The sequence below is a fragment of the Stomoxys calcitrans genome, chromosome 2 (assembly GCF_963082655.1).
Source record: "Stomoxys calcitrans chromosome 2, idStoCalc2.1, whole genome shotgun sequence".
In the NCBI taxonomy this organism is placed as follows: Eukaryota; Metazoa; Arthropoda; class Insecta; order Diptera; family Muscidae; genus Stomoxys; species Stomoxys calcitrans.
In genome coordinates this window covers 74,080,127-74,100,093 of record NC_081553.1, presented here as the reverse complement: position 1 = coordinate 74,100,093, position 19,967 = coordinate 74,080,127, and the positions used below count along the sequence as shown (strand labels likewise).

Below are 19,967 nucleotides of genomic sequence, written 5' to 3'. Positions count from 1 at the left end.
AGGTATCCAAATTTCGGCCTGGGCGAACATAACGCCGTTTTACTTGTTAAAACCTGCAATGTAACTTGTTATAACTTCCATCATAGGATGGGGGTAAACTAACTTCGTCATTCTCTTTGTAGCTCCTCAAAATATTGGTCTAAGACCACCTAAATAGATATAGTCTATATTAGCCGCCCCTCTGTCAGTTCGTATGTCCGTCCGTCTGCTGAAAGCACTTAAACTTTTGCACCAGTAAAGCAAGCAACTCGAAATTTTTCCAGGTTTCTTATCGTCGCCTAGAAGGAAGGGAAGGGTTTCCGATCGGATACCTGAGACGACACTTGAGGTCGAGTGCGAGGCACTGCTGCCAACGGCACAGTCTTGAACTGACGGAACACTAGTATTGTCGTCTGGAAGATCATGTTACAAGAATGGATCAAAACTAGGGGGAAGAGTGGTCCTGGGAGTCTACATTGAGAACCCATGGACTGAGATCTATTTTAGACTGCCTGACCATAATACGGTCCTGCAGTCAGAGATCCGGCCGATCACGGAATGCGTGAAGTGGTGTGGTGCTAACGCGAGGACGTCAAGTGTGAACATCTTTACGGATCGTAAAATTGCCATAAGGGCAAAAACAACCAGGACGGTAAGATCACGAACAGGCATGGAGGGTAAGGAGATTAACGCCTTCTCTTAGGATGGCACAATCCGCATCGTTTGGGTGTCGGGCTATAACGGAATAGGGGGGAATGAAAAGGCAGACGATTTGGCATTGAAGGCCAGAGAATTGTTGTCGATAAACTTGGTTAACCCGAAGTCTTTCTGGTCGACGCAGTCCGAGCTAAGGGCGTGGGCGACAAATGCACATGTAACACTATGCAACAGAAAAAGAGCTGATCGACGAAAATCCTATGGGGGGTGATCCGGATCGGGAGAGGAGGAATATAGGCGACAACATCAGAAAATATTTCAGCGGTGGTTTTTTCCTTACAAATGCTGGCTACAGTTGTGAGGTATCCTGCCATGTTAAAATTTCTCTACTCAGTGGTGTCGCTATGTGGCACGCCGTTCGGACTCGGCATAGAAAGATAAGGGGTCCGCTTCATGGAGTTTAAACTTTAGTCGGACTGCACTCACTGATATGAGAGAAGTATATATCACTATATCACATGACTCAGAACAATGTATCGAGGGACGAATTGAGTATTCCATATTCTATGGTTGAGGGTTTTAGAAAAACTACACCAAAAAAAAGTGTTCTCCTAATTTTAAAGATTCGACCCCACAAATAACAAACTTAATTAAAAGAAGATACAATTTTTCAACTTTTACAGTTGATATTCCCTTTCCTTTGTATGGATTTCTATTTTAAATTGTAGGTCAATATTAGGTCTTCTTATTAAAGACAAAAATCTCTAAAATTACGGTCCAAATTTTCTTGAAAGGTAGGATATTAGGCTGACTCCCAAGATAACTTATTGGATGTATACGGTTTGACACCAGTACTGGTCTATGGAGCACTGGTATGGTGGGACGCCGTAGGGAAAAGCATGTGTGCGAAGGAGTTCGAGAAGGTCCAGAGACTGGCCTGCGTTGGGATAACAGGAATCGTGAGACCCGCACCGCAGGCAGGCCTGGAAGCGATGCTGGAGCTCATTAGGGCTATATTTGGAACTGCGCCGCCAGGGTCCCGCATAGGCTGAGAGAGCTCGTCATGCTGAAGGAGGATGGATGCGGCCACAGTTTGATTCTGGATGTTATGGATACGGAGGGTAGACTGAGGAAGATCTCCGACTACCTTGACACCAGTACCGACTGGAGTGAGGGCATTCGCGATTCGTTTTCCTGAGAGGGACGAATGGAAGGCGGATGGTGTACTTGAGGAGGATGAGACCTCGATCTACACGGATGGCTCCAAGATGAAGTCAGGGACTGGATTGAGGGTCTACTCTGATGCACTCAATATGAGTATGTCTCTGAGACTGTCGGACAAGTGTACGGTCTTTCAGGCAGAGGTCTGTGCCATTGCAGTGGCCGCAAGAGAAATTCTAGTAAGGGGCTTACCGCCCTCGAAACTCAGAATTTATGTGGATAGTATGGCGGCGCTCAAGGCCTTGGGGTCGATATGGTGAGGGATTGTTTTTAATCCCTGGATAGGCTCCGGGCCCACGATGTGACGCTGACATGGGTTCCTGGGCATGAGAGGATTCCAGGGAATGAGAGGGCGGACGAGTGCGCCGGGAGGGGTTCGTCTGTGCCGGGCGGACCAGTCATTGGTCTTGCCTACGTGCCATTTGTCGAGCTACTGAACACAGTAGATGGGATGGCCAGGGCGGCGTCGGAGGCGAGGTGGGACTCGGTAGATGATTGCCGGACTACAAAGGCGCTATGGCCGGTCTTCGACCAAAGGAGGGCGAGGAAGTTGCCGGTGTTCGATAAGAGGGTGATGAGTACTTTGACAGGAGTCATAACCCGAAACTGTGCCGTAGGCCGCGGCACGCATAAGGATGCCCCACAATATCTTCTGTAGGAGTTGCCTCGATGAGGAGGAGACTATTGAGCACTTGCTGTGTTCCTGTCCGGGTCTGCAGAGACGTAGGCTCTCCTTTCTGGGGAGCCGTTTCTTCTGTGATCTGAGTGAAAGGCAAACGTACCTCTGGTATCTTTGCTGAGGTTTGTTGCGGGAACAGGATGGTTCCGCCAAGGGGGGGAGGGGGGTTGACACAAGGACCGCCCCCAGCTCGGGTTTCTCCATACCTCCAGTCTTTTTATTTTATTCGTGTATAACCTCTAGTACGAGGTCTCACATTTACTTTTTCTTTCCCTTATATCTCTTGGGTACCACAAAGGGCCAAACTGGCTTCCCAGTGAACTCACCTTTGGTGGGCGACCCATTCAACCTAACCTAACCTAGGAAATTAACTTTGGGAGAAGATAACCGTGACTGTAGATAAAGGCGCAAAATAGCCTTACAAATCGGCGGGTCTTTAAATGTTAATTTTTTTAGGGTAAAATGCTAAGTTGAAAAAAATTTTTCAAAAAAATATAATAATTGAACAATCATCTATTAAGTAAAATAAGAAACAATCAGCGATAAAAATTTGAAATGGATGGTCATGTCCATTAGGAAATAGGATGTTAAATATAAAGATAGCATCTTTATTTTAAAGTTTTGGTTCTTTGGCTCGTTTTCATCGCTCAAATTCCACGAAAAAGGAAAAATCTTAAAATTTTGGCCAAATTTTTTTCAATGTATGTAGCAAAGTAAAGTAGCTAGCTACAGCTTCTATTCACTTTACAATGCCACAAGCTGAATGCGATTGTCAATTGGCCAAAATAACCTATAGTTACATACAATTATGACGTCATGAGGTAACTCATGCGACCATCAAAATATTCTTTTTATGGCCACCACCATAGAATGGGGGTATACTAGTTTAGTCATTCCGTTTGTAACACCTCGAAATATTCGTCCAAGACCTCATAAAGAGTTTATATTCTTAATCGCCTCGACGTTCTGAGTCTATCTAGCCATGTCCGTCCGTCCGTTCGTCTGTCCTTCCGTCTGTCGAAATTACGAAAGCGGTCGAACGCGTAAAGTTAGCCGCTTAAAATTCTGCATAGTTACTTAATATTGATGTAGGTCGTCGGAGACTGCACATGGGCCATATCGACTCAGATTCATATATAGCTCCCATAAAAACCAATTCCCGATTTGACTTCCTGAGCCACTGGAAGCCGCAATATTTGTCCAATTTAGCTAAAATTTCGCATGTGGTGTTTTGTTATGACTTCTAATCACTGTGCCAAGTACGGTCCAAATCGGTCTATAACCTGATATAGCTCCCGCATAAACCGATCTCTCCATTTGATTTCTTGAGCGTTTAAAAGTCTCCATTTTTGCCCGATTTGACTGAAATTTTTGTTCTGTTATAACTTCCAATAACTGTGCCAAGTACGGTCCGAATCGGTCTTTGACCTGATATAGCTCCCATATAAACCGATCTCCAGATTTGTCTTCTTGAGTCCTTACAAAACGAAATTTGTGTCCGATTTGGCTGAAATTGAGCAGATAGTGTTTTGTAATGACTTTCAACAATTGCGCCAAGTACGGTCTAAATCAGTCTATAACCTGATATAGCTCCCATATAAACCGATCTCTCGATTTGACTTCTTGAGTCCTTACAAGCCGCAATTTTTGTCCGATTTGGCTGAAATTTTGCATGTGGTATTCTGTTTCGACTTCCAACAACAGTGCCAAATACGGTTAGAATCAGCCTACAACCTGATATAGCTCCCATGTAAGCCGGTCTCTCGATCATCCTTGTTCGGTTCCTAGAAGCTTTAATTTTTGTTGGTTTGGTATGTAGAAAAAATTATACCCTTCAACTAAATTTATTTTTTATAAATTTTTAGTAGAATCCATGGTGTTGGGTTCCCAACATTCGGCCCCGCCGAACTTAGCACGCTTTTATTTTTATTGCCACTTCTTTTGGATGCCCACAGAGAGTTTTCCGTCATCATTGTCTCTACGTTCATATATGAGGCTACCAAAACTTTATTGTAGTTCTAAAGCAAAGTCGTGATATTTCAGAACGTGAGGCAAACATTTTTGATTCAAAAAACTTTTTGATAACTAAATCACATAGAAATTTAGTGTTTAAGATTTAATGTAGCACTTACCTCATTGGTTTCATCAATGCTTTGACATCGTTTGGATACTCGATCATTAATTTGAGCTGTGTCCCGCCTTCCTTTTGTACTGTAAAGAAAAACAAAGGAAAGTTTTAATAAATTAGTAACATTAGTAACTTTAGAATGTAAGCAACATGGGCCAGATTGAATGCGAATTTGCCCTTTAGCATAGCAGCGGGGTACTTCTATCAATGAATCATTTCCGAGTCGTGTTGATATGATTATAAAATAAAGATTTAAGCTCAGGCTCCCTTTCCAAAAAAAAACCCTAGACTGGAATGTAGACTAGTCGAGGCAACATAGAGCTCCATCTATTATAGACCAATTGATCCTGAGTCAAAGTGCCTGGAGGTTAATCAATACCCTTAAAAACCCTTCTGTCCGATATTCTTAGCAGGGTGTTTAATTGAACGATAACCTAATAACATTACGTCAGCAAAAATTGCATTACTAACCGACCCAACAATTGCATGAAAATTCCTTTTTATCACAGGCCACCGTCTCAAGAGTAACTTAAATGTGTGTATTTTTCTAAGAAACATAAGCAATAATTTAGAAGTAGTAGAAATCCGAAATGAAACTTTAAATGCCATCATATTTTAATACTACGCACACAATACCCACAAATGCACATGCCCACATATGCATGCCGGAAAAGACTTCTGTAATACCAAAACAAAATCAACCACACTATACTTGTACATTTCTATGCAACAAGGCTACACTCTTGTAAGCTTGTAGGAGTGCCTGAAAAATTACTTGATTTCCTTTATTACCCACAATACATCAGTAAGCATGCTTACACTGAAAGCATAGCAATGTATTTGTGAATGTATTTTGTTTTTATTGCTTCCGTAATAATAATAAAATTATAGTCGAAAGTTTTTCCATTTGAAAATTATTATTATTCTTTTGTTTTGAAAATATGTTAAAATTCATATTTATTAATGCACATACACACACACACACATAGTCACATTTGAACACGTATATGTAAATGGAAATACTTATTGCTAATATGCATGCATTCCATCTTTATTAGAGTCGATGCATTTCCTTTGGCTGTTGCCTTTGTGTATGTTAAGCTAAGAGTTGCCAATTACGGGCTCATAAAACGAGAAGATTTAACATCTGTCTTGATAAGGTATGAAATAAGAAGAAGTAAAAAGACATTAAGTTCTGCCGGTACGAACTTTGGATATCCACCACCTCGAATATATATTTTAGGCACCTTTTGTCATAAAACGGTGAAAATGAATCTTTTATAAAAATTTAACAGCTCGAAATATGTTTTCATTTGGATCAAACTCGGCACGAACTTCAAGGGGTCTACCACAATTCACTTTTCAAGACTGTAAAACAGATGTTTGGTCCCATGACACATATATGTAAATAAAGTACGATATCCAACATATTCAGGAGGGATATATTAAGATCTAATACAACTCATTGGCAGCTGTATGCAAAAATAGAGAACGTTCTGGGCCATATCAAATACGGATGTCGAAGAACTTTACATAGCTCACCGTGTAAAATTTAAGCGAAATCGGGTAATAAGCGCTGTTTTTATAGGCCCAAAAACTTTAATCAGGATATCGGTATATATGGCAACTATGTCCAAATAGAGACCGTTCTGGGCCATATTAAAGACAGAAGTCGAAGAGCTTAACATAGCTCACCGTGCCAAATTTCGGCGAAATCGGGTAATAAACGCTGGTTTTATGGGCCCAAGACTTTAATCGGAAGATCGGTAAAAAATAACAGCTATAACGAGTGCTGTCCGATTTGAGTTTAAGTTCAATGATAAGGGACTTCCTTTTTTCGATATCCGACGAGGTAAAATATTTGGGAGTGCGTTTGAATAGGAAATTGAGCACATCCAGTAGCGCACAGAAAAGAAAACAAGTTGTTGGGCACAAACCGAGGGGGCGATAGGAAAACTAGATGAAATGGAAGACCTTCGCATCGGATATCTGAGACGACGCTTGAGGTGGAATGCGAGGCATTGCTATCCAGAGGCACAGGTTTGGATTGACGGAACTGTGATATTGGCAAGTGGATGCACACGGTACACGGATGAATGAATCAAAGAGAAGACCGAGTGGATCTGGGGGTCTACATTAGGGACCCACAGACTGACATCTGTTTCCAATAGCCTGACCATAATGCAGTCCTGCAAGTAGAGATCCGCGCTATCACGGAATATGCCAGATGATATGGTTTTAATGCAGGGACGCACGGTGGCATACAATCGAAAAAAAAACAAACTAAAAAAATATGCCATTTTTGAACGAATAGAGATAACTCTATGAAATATTTTGAGCTGAGGTGTCACCAAGATCATGTGCAAAATTTCAAGGTCCTAGGTGGTCTGGGCGTCACTTGGCAGGGCTCTAAAGTTGGCCACCTCGCTATTTCGAAAAATCATGTGGGTTACCAAATCTTCATTTGTGATCCGATTTTCAAAATCCTATTTTTGCTGGATAGTGCTCCCTCCAAAGGTCTACAATATCTCCACTGATTTCGCAGATATTCGACTTCTAATTATTATTTGTTCACATTTTGGCAGAGACTGGCTTCATAAATTACGATTTACGAAAGCATTTGTTGTTTGATTTTCATTTTGATGCATGCTTTGGACTGGTGACAAAAATTTTCAATGACTTTGCTGCAGTAGAAGTCCAAAAATGTGAAGAAAGTGGATTTTTTGCATCTTTTGGTAAAAAAATATTTTTATTGATTAGTCTATCTTGTAAAAATTTGCTTACATCTTTTAAGTTTTATACCCACCACCATAGGAAAGGGTTATATTTATTTAGACATTCCGTTTGCAACACATCGAAATATCCATTTTAAAGTATATATATTTCGGATCGTCGTGAAATTCTAAGGTGATTTAATGATAATAATGTCTGTCCGTCCGTCTGTTGTAATCACTCTAAAGAGTTCAAAAATTTACATATTGAGCTGAAATTTGGCACAGATACGACTTTTGCTGCACGTGGGTTAAGTTCTTGAACGGGCCAAATCGGATCGTATTTGGATATAGCTGCCATATAGACCGATCTTCCGATAAAGGGTCTAAAGGCTTTATTACCCGATCTCGCTGAAACTTGAAAAGTGACTTTTTTTAAGCCTCTCGACATCTGACCAAAATATGGTTCAGATGGGACTACGCTGAGATGTAGCTGCCATTAAACCGGTCTGCCGATAAAAGGTCTGAAGCTCATTAAAGCTTTATTTTTTAGCCGATTTCGTTGAAATTTAAAACGGTAACTTATTTTAATTCTCCCGACATCCTTCCAAAATATGGTTCAGATCGGACCATATTTCGATATAGCTGTTGTATAGACCCATCTGCCGTTTTAGGGTCTAAAGCACATTAAAGTTTTTTTTTATTATCCGATTCCACTGAAATTTGAAACAGTGTGTTTATGTAATTCTCCCGACATTCAACTCCGATATGATTCAGATCGGACAATATTTGGATATAGCTGTCATATTCCGATTTCGCGGAAATTCGAAACAGCAAGTTATCTTAAGCCTCCCAATATCAGCCTCAAATCTGATTTAAATCGTATATTATTTAGATATAGCAGCCATATACACTAATCTGCCGATTTAGGGTCTGAAGTCCATTAATTTATTTATTATGAAATTCGGTGAAATCTTGAAGCAGTGAGTTGTCTTACGCACCCCGGCATCAGATCCAAATATGAATCAGATCGGACCATATTTAGATATAGCTGCCATATAGACCCATCTCTCGATTTATGGTTTTGGGCTCATAAAAGGCGCATTTATTGTCCGATGTCGTCGAAATTTAGGACAGTGAGTTGTGTTAGGCCCCTCGATATCTTTCTGCAATACGGCACAGATCGGTCTAGATTTGGATATAGCTGCCATATAGACTGATCTCTCGATTTAAGGTCTTGGGCCCATAAACGTCGTATTTATTGTCCAATGTCGCCGACATTTGGGACAGTGAACTGTGTTAAGGCCTTCGACATCCTTCTTCAATTTTGCTTAGATCAGTCCAGATTTGGATATAGCTGCCAAATAGACCGTTCTCTCGATATAAGGTTTTGGTCTCATAAAAGGCGCATTTTTTTCCGATTTCGCCGAAATTTGGGACAGTGAGTTGTGTTAGGCTCTTCGACCACTTTCTGCATATTGGGCCAGATCGGTTCAGATTTGGATATAGCTGCCATATATACCGATCCATCGATTTAAATTTGACACAGTGACTTAAGTTAGGCTTTTCGACATCAGTGTCGTATATGGTTCAGATTGGCCTATATTTGGATATGGCTACCAAAAAGACCAATATTTTGTTCTGCAAAATTGAACAATGACTTGTACTTATTATCCAAATTTTGCCCATGAACGTTCCACTAAGGAACAGGGGCAAACTTCTCACATAGTACCTCACAAATGAGTGCAGTCCGATGCAAGTTTAAGCTCAATAATAAGGCGCCTCCTTTTTATAGCCGAATCCGAGCGTCGTGCCGCAGTACGACACCTCTTTAGAGAGAAATTTTACATGGCATAGTACCTCACAAATATTGCCAGCATTAGGAGGGGAAACAACCGCTGAAATTTTTTTTCTGATGGTCTCGCCAGGAGTCGAACCCAGACGTTCAGCGTCATAGGCGGACATGCGAGCCTAAAAGCCCCGTAGCAGCTTTATCGAAATGTGGTCCGATTTAGACCACATTCGACGTGGATATTGAGTGATCTAAAAAGTACAAAATGCATAAATTAAGAATTTTTCACCGTATTCTGACGAAAGGTGGTTTTTATATATACCCGAGGTAGTGGGTATCCAAAGTTTGGCCCGGCCGTACTTAACGCCTTTTTACTTGTTTCTTTTGCTTTTCTGAAGAGGACCTATTTCAGATGCGTTTTATGTGAAGTTTGAACAAAATTTGCCAACTTAAACATGTGCTATATGTACTGCAAAATGGGCAATTTTTACTAAAAAATTTAAAAACCCCCCTCGCGAAGCCATTTTTCCTCCTACTACAGGCCCACAGCGAAGGGAGAAAGAGGAGCATACGTAATGGCCGTAGGGTGAGAGGACTTAAGTAAACTTGGGAAGTGCGAATCCGGATGCCGGAAGCACTACACAAAATAGGCGCAGGAAGATATAGTAGGTCTGGGGCATGGGGGGAAAATGGTTAGACATAGGAACATTTCATATGTCGATACCCGAAACTTGGTTGAGGATACGTTACCAGACTTGGACCAGCTTGGGGGAATAGAATGGGACACGATTAGGGATTTTGTGAGCAGCTAGGAATTCCTGACGTTGTTCTTTTCGGGACGATGACAATCCATTATCTATGAAATTTTTTACGAATAACTAGTCCGATTTGAAACATTGAGGGAATATACGAAGGGGAAGTTTAAGATTAATGCCATCAACTTACTTGTTGCCCTGGGATATGGGCTAGGGTATAGATTGCAGGGTGGCAAAAGTCATGTGGTTCAGTTTTTTCGAGAAGCAGGACTACAATCATCATGGGTTTGAGAAAGAATTACCTCATGTTACTATATGGATGCTGACTGAACATTGAAATGTGTGATGTAATATTTGTAAGAATGAGAAGGAAATCGTTGAGAATTCACGAGAGAAGAAGGAGTATAGGATTAAGGGCTATCACACTTTTCCTTGTTCGAATTCTTTACAGAGAACTGGTCTTCTTGCCATTGTGGATTGCAAAGATAGTTGACTGGGGGATCTTTTTTTTTAATCCACCGGTTATTTTCCTTAGTGTTTCCAAAAAAAAATTAATTTTCGTGGCAACACTGTTTGTCTTGCACAAATCTCTCCCAGACAAAGACAGATACAAGGACGACTATGAAATCAACATGTTTATCACATTGCCTTGGCGCAATTTTACATGAAATTGGCATCTTGCATGCATTTAGCCACCGTAGAGAGATTCCTTTGATAAGTATTTCAAGTATGTTGATGTAAACATCAATTTTCACAGCATTCATTTTGAGCTTTCCAACCATCCGGTCGGCGCTTATCCTCACTCAGGGGAGTGATTTGGTTGGTGGCATGCGTTGTTGTTGTTGTTGTTGTTCTACTTGAAAACTCAAATGAAAATTGTCATCGTTTAGTTATCTCTGTGGGCCATGAAATATTTTCTAGCTTCCAAGAGAAAGCACAATGTGTTGATGATGATGGCGGTTATGATGATGATGTTGTAGCAATGTTATTGTTGGTCGAAAATATTTGAGAAATTTTAGGCATTTACCTAAAATTCCCAAAGAAAAATAGAATGATTTTTTTCCTAATATTCTTTGCATACCAATGGAGAAAGTGACATTCTGTATGTTTTGAGAAAACTGAAAATAGAAAACTTTTTTCTAGTTGAAATTTTTTGAAAATTTGATAAACGCTTTCAAATTGATGATATATCCAAATCTGAACTGAGTTTTTCCCCAAAATCCATTAAATTTGTTTTTGGGCCAAAAAATGTCATAAGCAAATGAACATAATTGCGAGCTGTTCTTTTATTCTAAGAACACAAGGACAGACAGACAGAAAGACTTACTTTTTAACAGCAAGTCATTTTATTCGATAAAATATAAATGCCAGTTTTCAAAGAAAACAAAATGCTATACCTGTCAATATGGTATGCCATTGACTACAAGGCAAATTTCAGAGAAATTTTCCCTTTTAATGCAATTTGTACTGAATTGATTTTCTACTTGTTTAAACATCAAAGTTACACTATTACTTCCAATGAAGTGACAAAAAAAGGTCTTCTCTTATACCATGGCAAAGAAAAAATGCATTGAACGATAGCTTTGTCGCAATTTTTCAGTTAAATTATACACACCAAAAAAACACAGCATTTTGTGACATTTTTTTCCAGGAAACACAACATTGACTATAATCAACAGTTTGTATATACGTAGCACCACTTACCAACATGCTTTATGGGCAAATTTATCATATCCTTTAGCAAAGCATCGACCAACGTATCATTTGCAGCATACAATTCATGTTTGGTGATTCTCAATTGAAATTTCTCCAAATTTGTTGCATTTTTGCTGAAAGAGAAAAAGAAAAGAAAAAAACGGAAAAAAATAAGATTATCATGTGTGAAATACAATATTGATTGTATACAATATCATGCATGTATTTATTTATTTACTGAAATGGTCGAGTATATGAAAACTATTTAATATGTTCGTATATATAACTTTTAATTATAAGTGTAGACAAAAGGGATTTTTTTATCGAAGGGATTTTTAACACCAATAAAATTGGAAATTGGGCGCTTTTCATTAATATTTCTGAATTTTAAGCATACTACCATAAGAACGACAACGCTGGACAAAACACATCGGACAAAAATTGCGGCTTGTAAGGACTCAAGAAGTCAAATCGGGAGATCGGTTCATATGGGAGCTATATCAGGTATATAGACCGATTTGAACCGTACTTCACACAGTTGTTGAAAGTCGTAACAGAACACGGCATGGAAAATTACAGCCAAATCGAATGGAAATTGTGACTTCCAGGCGCTCACGAAGTCAAATCGGGAGATCGGTTTATATGGGGGATATATCAGTTTATATAGTTTTCCTAATTTCAGCCAAATCGTATGAATATTTAAGCTCGTAGGGGCTCAAGAAGTCAAATCCAGGGATCGGTTTATACGAGGGTTATATTCAAATCCATACCGATATGATCCATTTGCAATTCCCAACGATCTACATCAATAAGAAGTATCTGTGAAAATTTTCAAGCACTTAGCTTTACTTTTTCGAAAGTTTGCGTCCTTTCGACAGACAGACGGACGGACATGGCTAAATTGTCTAAGAATGTCAAGACGATCAAGAATGTACACACTTTGCTGGGTCTCAGATCAATATTTCGATGTGTTACAAACGGAATGACGAAAAATTAGTACACCCCCATCCTATGGTGGAGGGTATAATTAAAATAAAGGGTGATTTTTTTGAGGTTAGGATTTTCATGCATTAGTATTTGACAGATCACGTGGGATTTCAGACATGGTGTCAAAGAGAAAGATGCTCAGTATGCTTTGACATTTCATCATGAATAGACTTACTAACGAGCAACGCTTGCAAATCATTGAATTTTATTACCAAAATCAGTGTTCGGTTCGAAATGTGTTTCGCGCTTTACGTCCGATTTATGGTCTACATAATCGACCAAGTGAGCAAACAATTAATGCGATTGTGACCAAGTTTCGCACTCAGTTTACTTTATTGGACATTAAACCAACCACACGAATGCGTACAGTGCGTACAGAAGAGAATATTGCGTCTGTTTCTGAGAGTGTTGCTGAAGACCGTGAAATGTCGATTCGTCGCCGTTCGCAGCAATTGGGTTTGTGTTATTCGACTACATGGAAGATTTTACGCAAAGATCTTGGTGTAAAACCGTATAAAATACAGCTCGTGCAAGAACTGAAGCCGAACGATCTGCCACAACGTCGAATTTTCAGTGAATGGGCCCTAGAAAAGTTGGCAGAAAATCCGCTTTTTATCGACAAATTTTGTTCAGCGATGAGGCTCATTTCTGGTTGAATGGCTACGTAAATAAGCAAAATTGCCGCATTTGGAGTGAAGAGCAACCAGAAGCCGTTCAAGAACTGCCCATGCATCCCGAAAAATGCACTGTTTGGTGTGGTTTGTACGCTGGTGGAATCATTGGACCGTATTTTTTCAAAGATGCTGTTGGACGCAACGTTACGGTGAATGGCGATCGCTATCGTTCGATGCTAACAAACTTTTTGTTGCCAAAAATGGAAGAACTGAACTTGGTTGACATGTGGTTTCAACAAGATGGCGCTACATGCCACACAGCTCGCGATTCTATGGCCATTTTGAGGGAAAACTTCGGAGAACAATTCATCTCAAGAAATGGACCGGTAAGTTGGCCACCAAGATCATGCGATTTGACGCCTTTAGACTATTTTTTGTGGGGCTACGTCAAGTCTAAAGTCTACAGAAATAAGCCAGCAACTATTCCAGCTTTGGAAGACAACATTTCCGAAGAAATTCGGGCTATTCCGGCCGAAATGCTCGAAAAAGTTGCCCAAAATTGGACTTTCCGAATGGACCACCTAAGACGCAGCCGCGGTCAACATTTAAATGAAATTATCTTCAAAAAGTAAATGTCATGGACCAATCTAACGTTTCAAATAAAGAACCGATGAGATTTTGCAAATTTTATGCGTTTTTTTCAAAAAAAAAGTTATCAAGCTCTTAACAAATCACTCTTTATAACTATTGCGAGTCTACATTCACGAATTATATGAGTATATATTAGGTTAGGTTGAAAAGAGGGTTCGATATTAATCCGCCCCATGCCAGTAATCGGCTTGTTGTGCACTCTAAAAGCCAGAAAGTAACCTCTAAAAAGAAAATTTTAAGTTAGGAATTCCGTGCTACTTACAAAATCCTTAATTGTTTTCAATGCCACTCCCCTAAGTTGGTTCATGTCTGGTATTGTGTCTCCACCTAAGTACCGGTATCTGTTAGACGCGAAAGCCGGGCAATGACAAAGGAAATGATCCAACGTCTCATTATCTTCCCTGCATGCCCTACACATGCTATCACTTGAACTCGTAGTCCTATGTGTCCCCCTATGATACAAATAGCTATACTGACCTCCTTCTTGCTTCCTTTCAGTAATAGCTTCATCTTCTCACGATCTAGATTCCCCCATAGGATTTTCGCCGACCTGCCGACCGTTTCGCTGTTCCACAATGATGCATGCGCATTTGTCGCCCACTCCTTTAACTCGGACTGTGTCGATCCGAAAGGCTTCGCGTTAACCGACAGCAATCCTCTGGCCTACACCGCCAAATCGTCTGCCCTTTCATTTTCCCTTACTCCGTTATGGCCCGGCATCCAAACGATGCGAATTTCGCCATCCTCAGAGAAGGCAAGACAGTTCGTGAGCTTACCGTCCTGGTTGTTTTTCCCCCTTTGGCAATTTTACTGTCGGTAAAAATGTTCACAATCGACGTCCTCGCGTTAGCAGCACACCACTTCACGCATTCTGTCAACGCCCGGATCTCCGCTTGCAGTACCGTATTATGGTCAGGCAGTCTAAAACAGATCTCAGTCCCTGGGTTTTCAATGTAAACCCCTAGGCCCATTCTGTCCTCTAGCTTTGATCCATCCGTGTAACATGATCTTCCAGATGGCAATACTAGGGTTCTGTCAATCCAAGACTATGCCAGTGGCAGCACTGCCACGCACTCGACTTCAAGGTTCATCTCAGGTATCCGATCGGAAACCTCTCCACTTCCTTCCAGGTTTCCTATCGTCTCCTCGATTATATCGCGATGGTATGAGCTGTTCCCATCATCAATCCATTCTCCCATCGCCTTAGGTCTCATAGCCGCAGTGGCTGCCTCACATATAATCTGTATGACTAGGAGCGTATATCTAGAAAAGTCTCCAGTGTCCTAGTGGGCGTGGTCTTCATCGCTCCGCATATGTCAAGACAACATGTTCTCTGAACCGGTTGTATGGTCCTTATGTCACACTTTTTCTCCATAGCAGTCCACCAAACTACTGAGGGGTAAGTAAGTATTGGTCTAATCACGCTCCTGTAGAGCCAGTGGACTATCCTCGGATTCAGGCCCCATTTCGAGCCTACGCCCCGTCTACATAGTGCCCAACATCTATGAGCCTTCTCAGTACGCTCCTGAATGTGACACTTCCAATTCAGTTTCCTGTCCAAGATCACACCTAAGTATTTTACCTTGTAAGATATTGAAATCATCTTATTGAGGAAACGGGGTGCGTTAAATTGGCCCACCTTCGTCTTCCACGTGAACAGGCATATTTCAGTCTTCTCTGGGTTAACATTGAGACCTCTAGGTCTAGCCCAGACATATGCAAGACCCTTTCCGCCCTTCAGCATAGCTCGTTTGGATCCTTACACCTTAGAAGTATGAACCCGTCTGCGTAGCAGACGGGTTCAAATCCCTCCTCAGTCAGCATCCGTAATAGGTCATTTATGATGGTCGGCCATAGGAGTGGCGATAAAATCCCCCTTGTGCCTTTTTTCCCCGTATATTTATGCCATGGGACACACGATTTATCCACCTATTCCTTAGCATATGGTTTATCCAGTCTCTTAGGACCGGGTCCACCCGGTACTGGTCTGAGGATTGGATCAATGTGTCGGTCCGCACATTGTTAAAAGCCCCCTCGATGTCAATGCATACCGCCAGTGGGTACGTTTTGGCATCGAAGGATTCTTCTATTTTATGCACAACCTCGTGCAGGGCAGTCTCCACCGACCTTCCCTTGACATAGGCATGCTGTTTGTGTTTGACTACATATTAGAGCTACATGTAAATCAGAACCTTTTTTTTGGGCTGAAAAAGAAAATTGCATAATGTTTGTGAAGCAAATGCGATCTCCAAAATCCAAATTTTCCACATTTGAAGTGGAGATACTTTTATTATATCAATGAGTGGTGTCCGATACAAGTTATAGCTCAATAATGAGGGATCTTCGTTTTATTGCCGACTTACCATAGAGCGACACCACTTAGCAGAGAAGTTTGCACGGCTGATTACCTAAGGCAATAACCTCACAAGTGTTTGCTTGCACTAAGGGGAGAAGGTTAGGTTAGGTTAGGTTAGGTTGAAGTTGCAGCATGCCATCAGACTCACTTAGACGTTTTCGCCCCTTGTGATACCACAGGAACAGATGAAGGAAGATGCCTTCCCGTTCCCACTGTTGAACCAAGCAGATCGCTTTAAAAAGCCCAACAGCTGGCGAATGTTCACATCCGCTAAATCAGATAGGTTCTCAAAGAAATGAGAACTTAAATTTGATTTTCTACTGACTTCTAGTGCGGGACACACATATAGAAGGTGTTCTATAGTCTCTTCTTCTTCGATGTCCTCACAGCTTCTGCAAAAATCGTTGCTGGCAACCTTCAGTCTGTCAGCATGTTTTTCGATTAGACAGTGACCTGCCGTGACGGACACAATGACTGAGACGTTTGTTTTAGCCAATGACAGCAAAGCGGTAGACCTCTATAAGTCTAGATTAGGCCACATAGTTTTAGAATGCTCACAGCCCCCTCTTTGTGACCATCTTTCATTCGTTGCGCTTCGGGCACGGTCCTGAAAATTTAGCTTACATGTCGCTAGAGGCATACCCATAGATTTCAGTTTCTCTGGAATGTGTAAAGTAGTTCCTAATCTCCAAAGTTCTTCCCCTTTACAAAGAGGGGAAACCACCGCTGAAAATTTTATTATGACCGGGAATTGAACTAGGGCGTTCAGCGTTAGAGGTTGAGCGATCACCACTTTGATTGAAAACAACGACAGGTGGACAAGCGATAAAGAAAGGACAAGCGGATAGACGGACATATCAAAGCAATCAGAGGCGGAAATTCTGACCTCTGACCTACGAAGTCTGGTGCGATCTCCACCTTGATTAAAAATAACGACAGATGGACATGCGGTAGAGAGAGGACACACGGACAGACGGACATGGCTAAGCCGATTCAAGTAGAAGTTCTAAGTCAAACTGCACATTTGATCAAAGCAGCAGTAGTGGGACAGAGTACAGTAGATATTTCAACCATAAATTCAATATAAATATGAACCTTGCTAACTGATTACATGCTAGGACCTAAAATCCTCCACTGGTTTCCTTAAATAGAACTCCATCCATCTTTGAAAATCGTGTCGGTACGTGTTATCGCTAACAGATCGTTCTTATATTTGTTTTTTTCTTAATTGGGATCAAAAGGAAAAAAAAAATGGAGGGCATGTGTTTCCCAAATTTCACTTACCCCAAATCAGTGTGTTTTTGTTACTCTTTTTCTTATTTTCTTTAAATACAATCCCTTTGATGTTGCAAACCAGTGGATGCTTTACAACATCAAAAAGAAATGCTCCCCCTATGAAAACAAAAACATACTCAAAAACGATGAAAATTGTTTCAATTTAGACAATTATGTATATGTTTGCAATTACAATTGAAATTTCAGATGTGCCAAAGGCAACGTTTTTTTAAACAATCTCAGAATCAATGCAACAGCACTAAAAATTGAGTATCTAAAACAATTGGACCGAAATTACAAACAATTTCATGTCAAACGACAATGATGACATCGACAGTATGAATTCGAGCAGAACGAAGTGGGCAACGCAATCCTTTTGGGACTTGACATGGTAGTTATGCCTGCACGAAATTTCCGAACAAGACCTAAAATTGCATTTGCAATGATTCGAAATGAGCTGAGCATTCATTGCCTTATTGGTTTCCATCAATGAAGGCAAACGATTGGATTTGCACGTTGTGTGTCGAATGCATTTGAAACAGAGTGTTATGCATTATCAGCACTGGAAAATGGCACCAATGGGTCAATGTTGTTAATTATATGAGAATTTTGTCGTAAACTACAAAAAAAAGTGTTGTGCAAAGACAAAAAGTGTTGTACAAAGGCGAAGGGAATCGCAAATTTCAGAGAAAAAAAAAAATAGGCAAACGGAATGATATAAAATAAAACCAGTACGGAAAGGAAAAGCCTGGTGGTGCAGAGCTGAATAATACCCTAAACCTATTTTATAGGTACAAATGAGAGGCGAGATCTTATTATGATCCAATTTTGATGGACCTCAGAGGATGTTTTCAGATGGGTTTTTTAACAATCCGTATCAAATTTCGAGCAAATTTGTTCAAACTGTAATAACTACGGTTGACAAACGACCACATTATTGCAAATTACCCAAAATCTGACAAACTTACATATAGGAGCTATATCTAAATCCGAAATGATTTCGACCAAACTTCTTAGATATTGTGTGCAAAATTTTGGCGAGATTGCTCAATAAATGTGTTTGTTGTGGATCAAAGAAAACATGACAGCTATAACTAAGTGATGTCGAGGGTCACCAGTGATGTCGAGGGTCAAGAGAAAATAATCGGGCGATACACGTTTATGGCAGCTGTATCTAAATCTGATCCGATTTTTATGAAATTCATCAGTTTTGAGGATCGGAAGAAAATCCTTCCTGCAAAATTTCGAGAGATACGGCCAACAAATGACCACTTTATTGCAATATTTCTCAAAATCGTACGAACATATAAAGGGGAGCTATATCTTAATCTGAACCGATTTCGAGCAAACTTCTTAGATATTGTAGCAGTTATAGAGAAAAGCTTTTTACACAATTTTTGAAAGATTGGTCAATAAATGCGATTGCAGTGGCTCAAGGAATGAAAATCGGGCGATATATATATGAGAGCTATAGCTAAATCTAAACCGATTTCTATGAAATTCACCATTGATGTCGAGGGTAAAGAGAAAATACTTCCTGCAAAATTTTGTTAGAATCGGGTAAAAAATGATCACATTATTGCAATATTAGTCCAAATTGAACGAAAATTTATATGGGAACATTTATATCCAAATCTGAACCGATTTTTTCCAATTTCAATAGGCTTTGTCTCTGGGCCGAAAAACGGGGGAATGAAATAGAGAACCAAACCAAATACATAAAACAAAAACAAGTCAAAAAGGCATTTAGTTCGGTCGGGCCGAACTTTGGATACCCACCACCTCGGGTATATATGTAAACCACCTTTCGTCAGAATCCGGTGAAAAATGCACAATTTATGCCCCCACAGCAGATATATCGAAATATGGTCCGATTTGGACCAAATTGGACACGAATATTGAGTGGTCTAATAAGTACATGTCATTGTTCAATAATTTAGAACAAATATTGGTCTTTTTGGTAGCCTTATCCAAATATAAACCGCTCTGAACCATACACGATACGAATGTCGAAAAGCCTAACATATGTCACTGTGTCAAATTTCAGCGAAATCGGATTAAAAATGTGCCTCTTTTGGGGCCAAGACTTTAAAACGAGAGGTCGGTCTATATGGCAGCTATATCCAAATCTGAACCGATCTGGGACAAATTGAAGAAAAATGTCAAAGAGACTAACACAACTAGTTTTCCCAAGTTTCGGCGAAGTAGGACAGTAAATGCGTCTTTTATGGCCCCAAAACCTTAAATCAAGAGATCGGTTTATATGGCACCTATAGCCAAATCTGCACCGATCTGAGCCAAATTGACGAAGGATTTTGAAGGGTCTAACACAACTCACTGTCCCAAATTTTGGCAAAATCGGACAATAAATTCGCCTTTTATAACCGCAAGACCTTTAATCGAGAGATAGGTCTATATGTCAGCTATATACAAATCTGAACCGATCTGGGCCAAATTGAAGAGGTAT

General features: G+C 40.4%; 1 protein-coding gene across 1 annotated transcript in view; it reads right to left on the bottom strand.

Annotated features, from left to right (window-relative positions):
- The window catches only part of LOC106081324 (extracellular serine/threonine protein CG31145), a 295,459-nt gene that overhangs the window by 142,249 nt on the left and 133,243 nt on the right, over nucleotides 1-19,967 (bottom strand). Inside the window, exons 4-5 of the mRNA XM_059361506.1 lie at nucleotides 11,627-11,751; nucleotides 4,669-4,747 (exon numbers count right to left, since the gene is read on the bottom strand). Of these exons, the coding sequence (XP_059217489.1) occupies nucleotides 4,669-4,747; nucleotides 11,627-11,751 (204 nt within the window). The remainder of the gene's footprint in view (nucleotides 1-4,668; nucleotides 4,748-11,626; nucleotides 11,752-19,967) is intronic.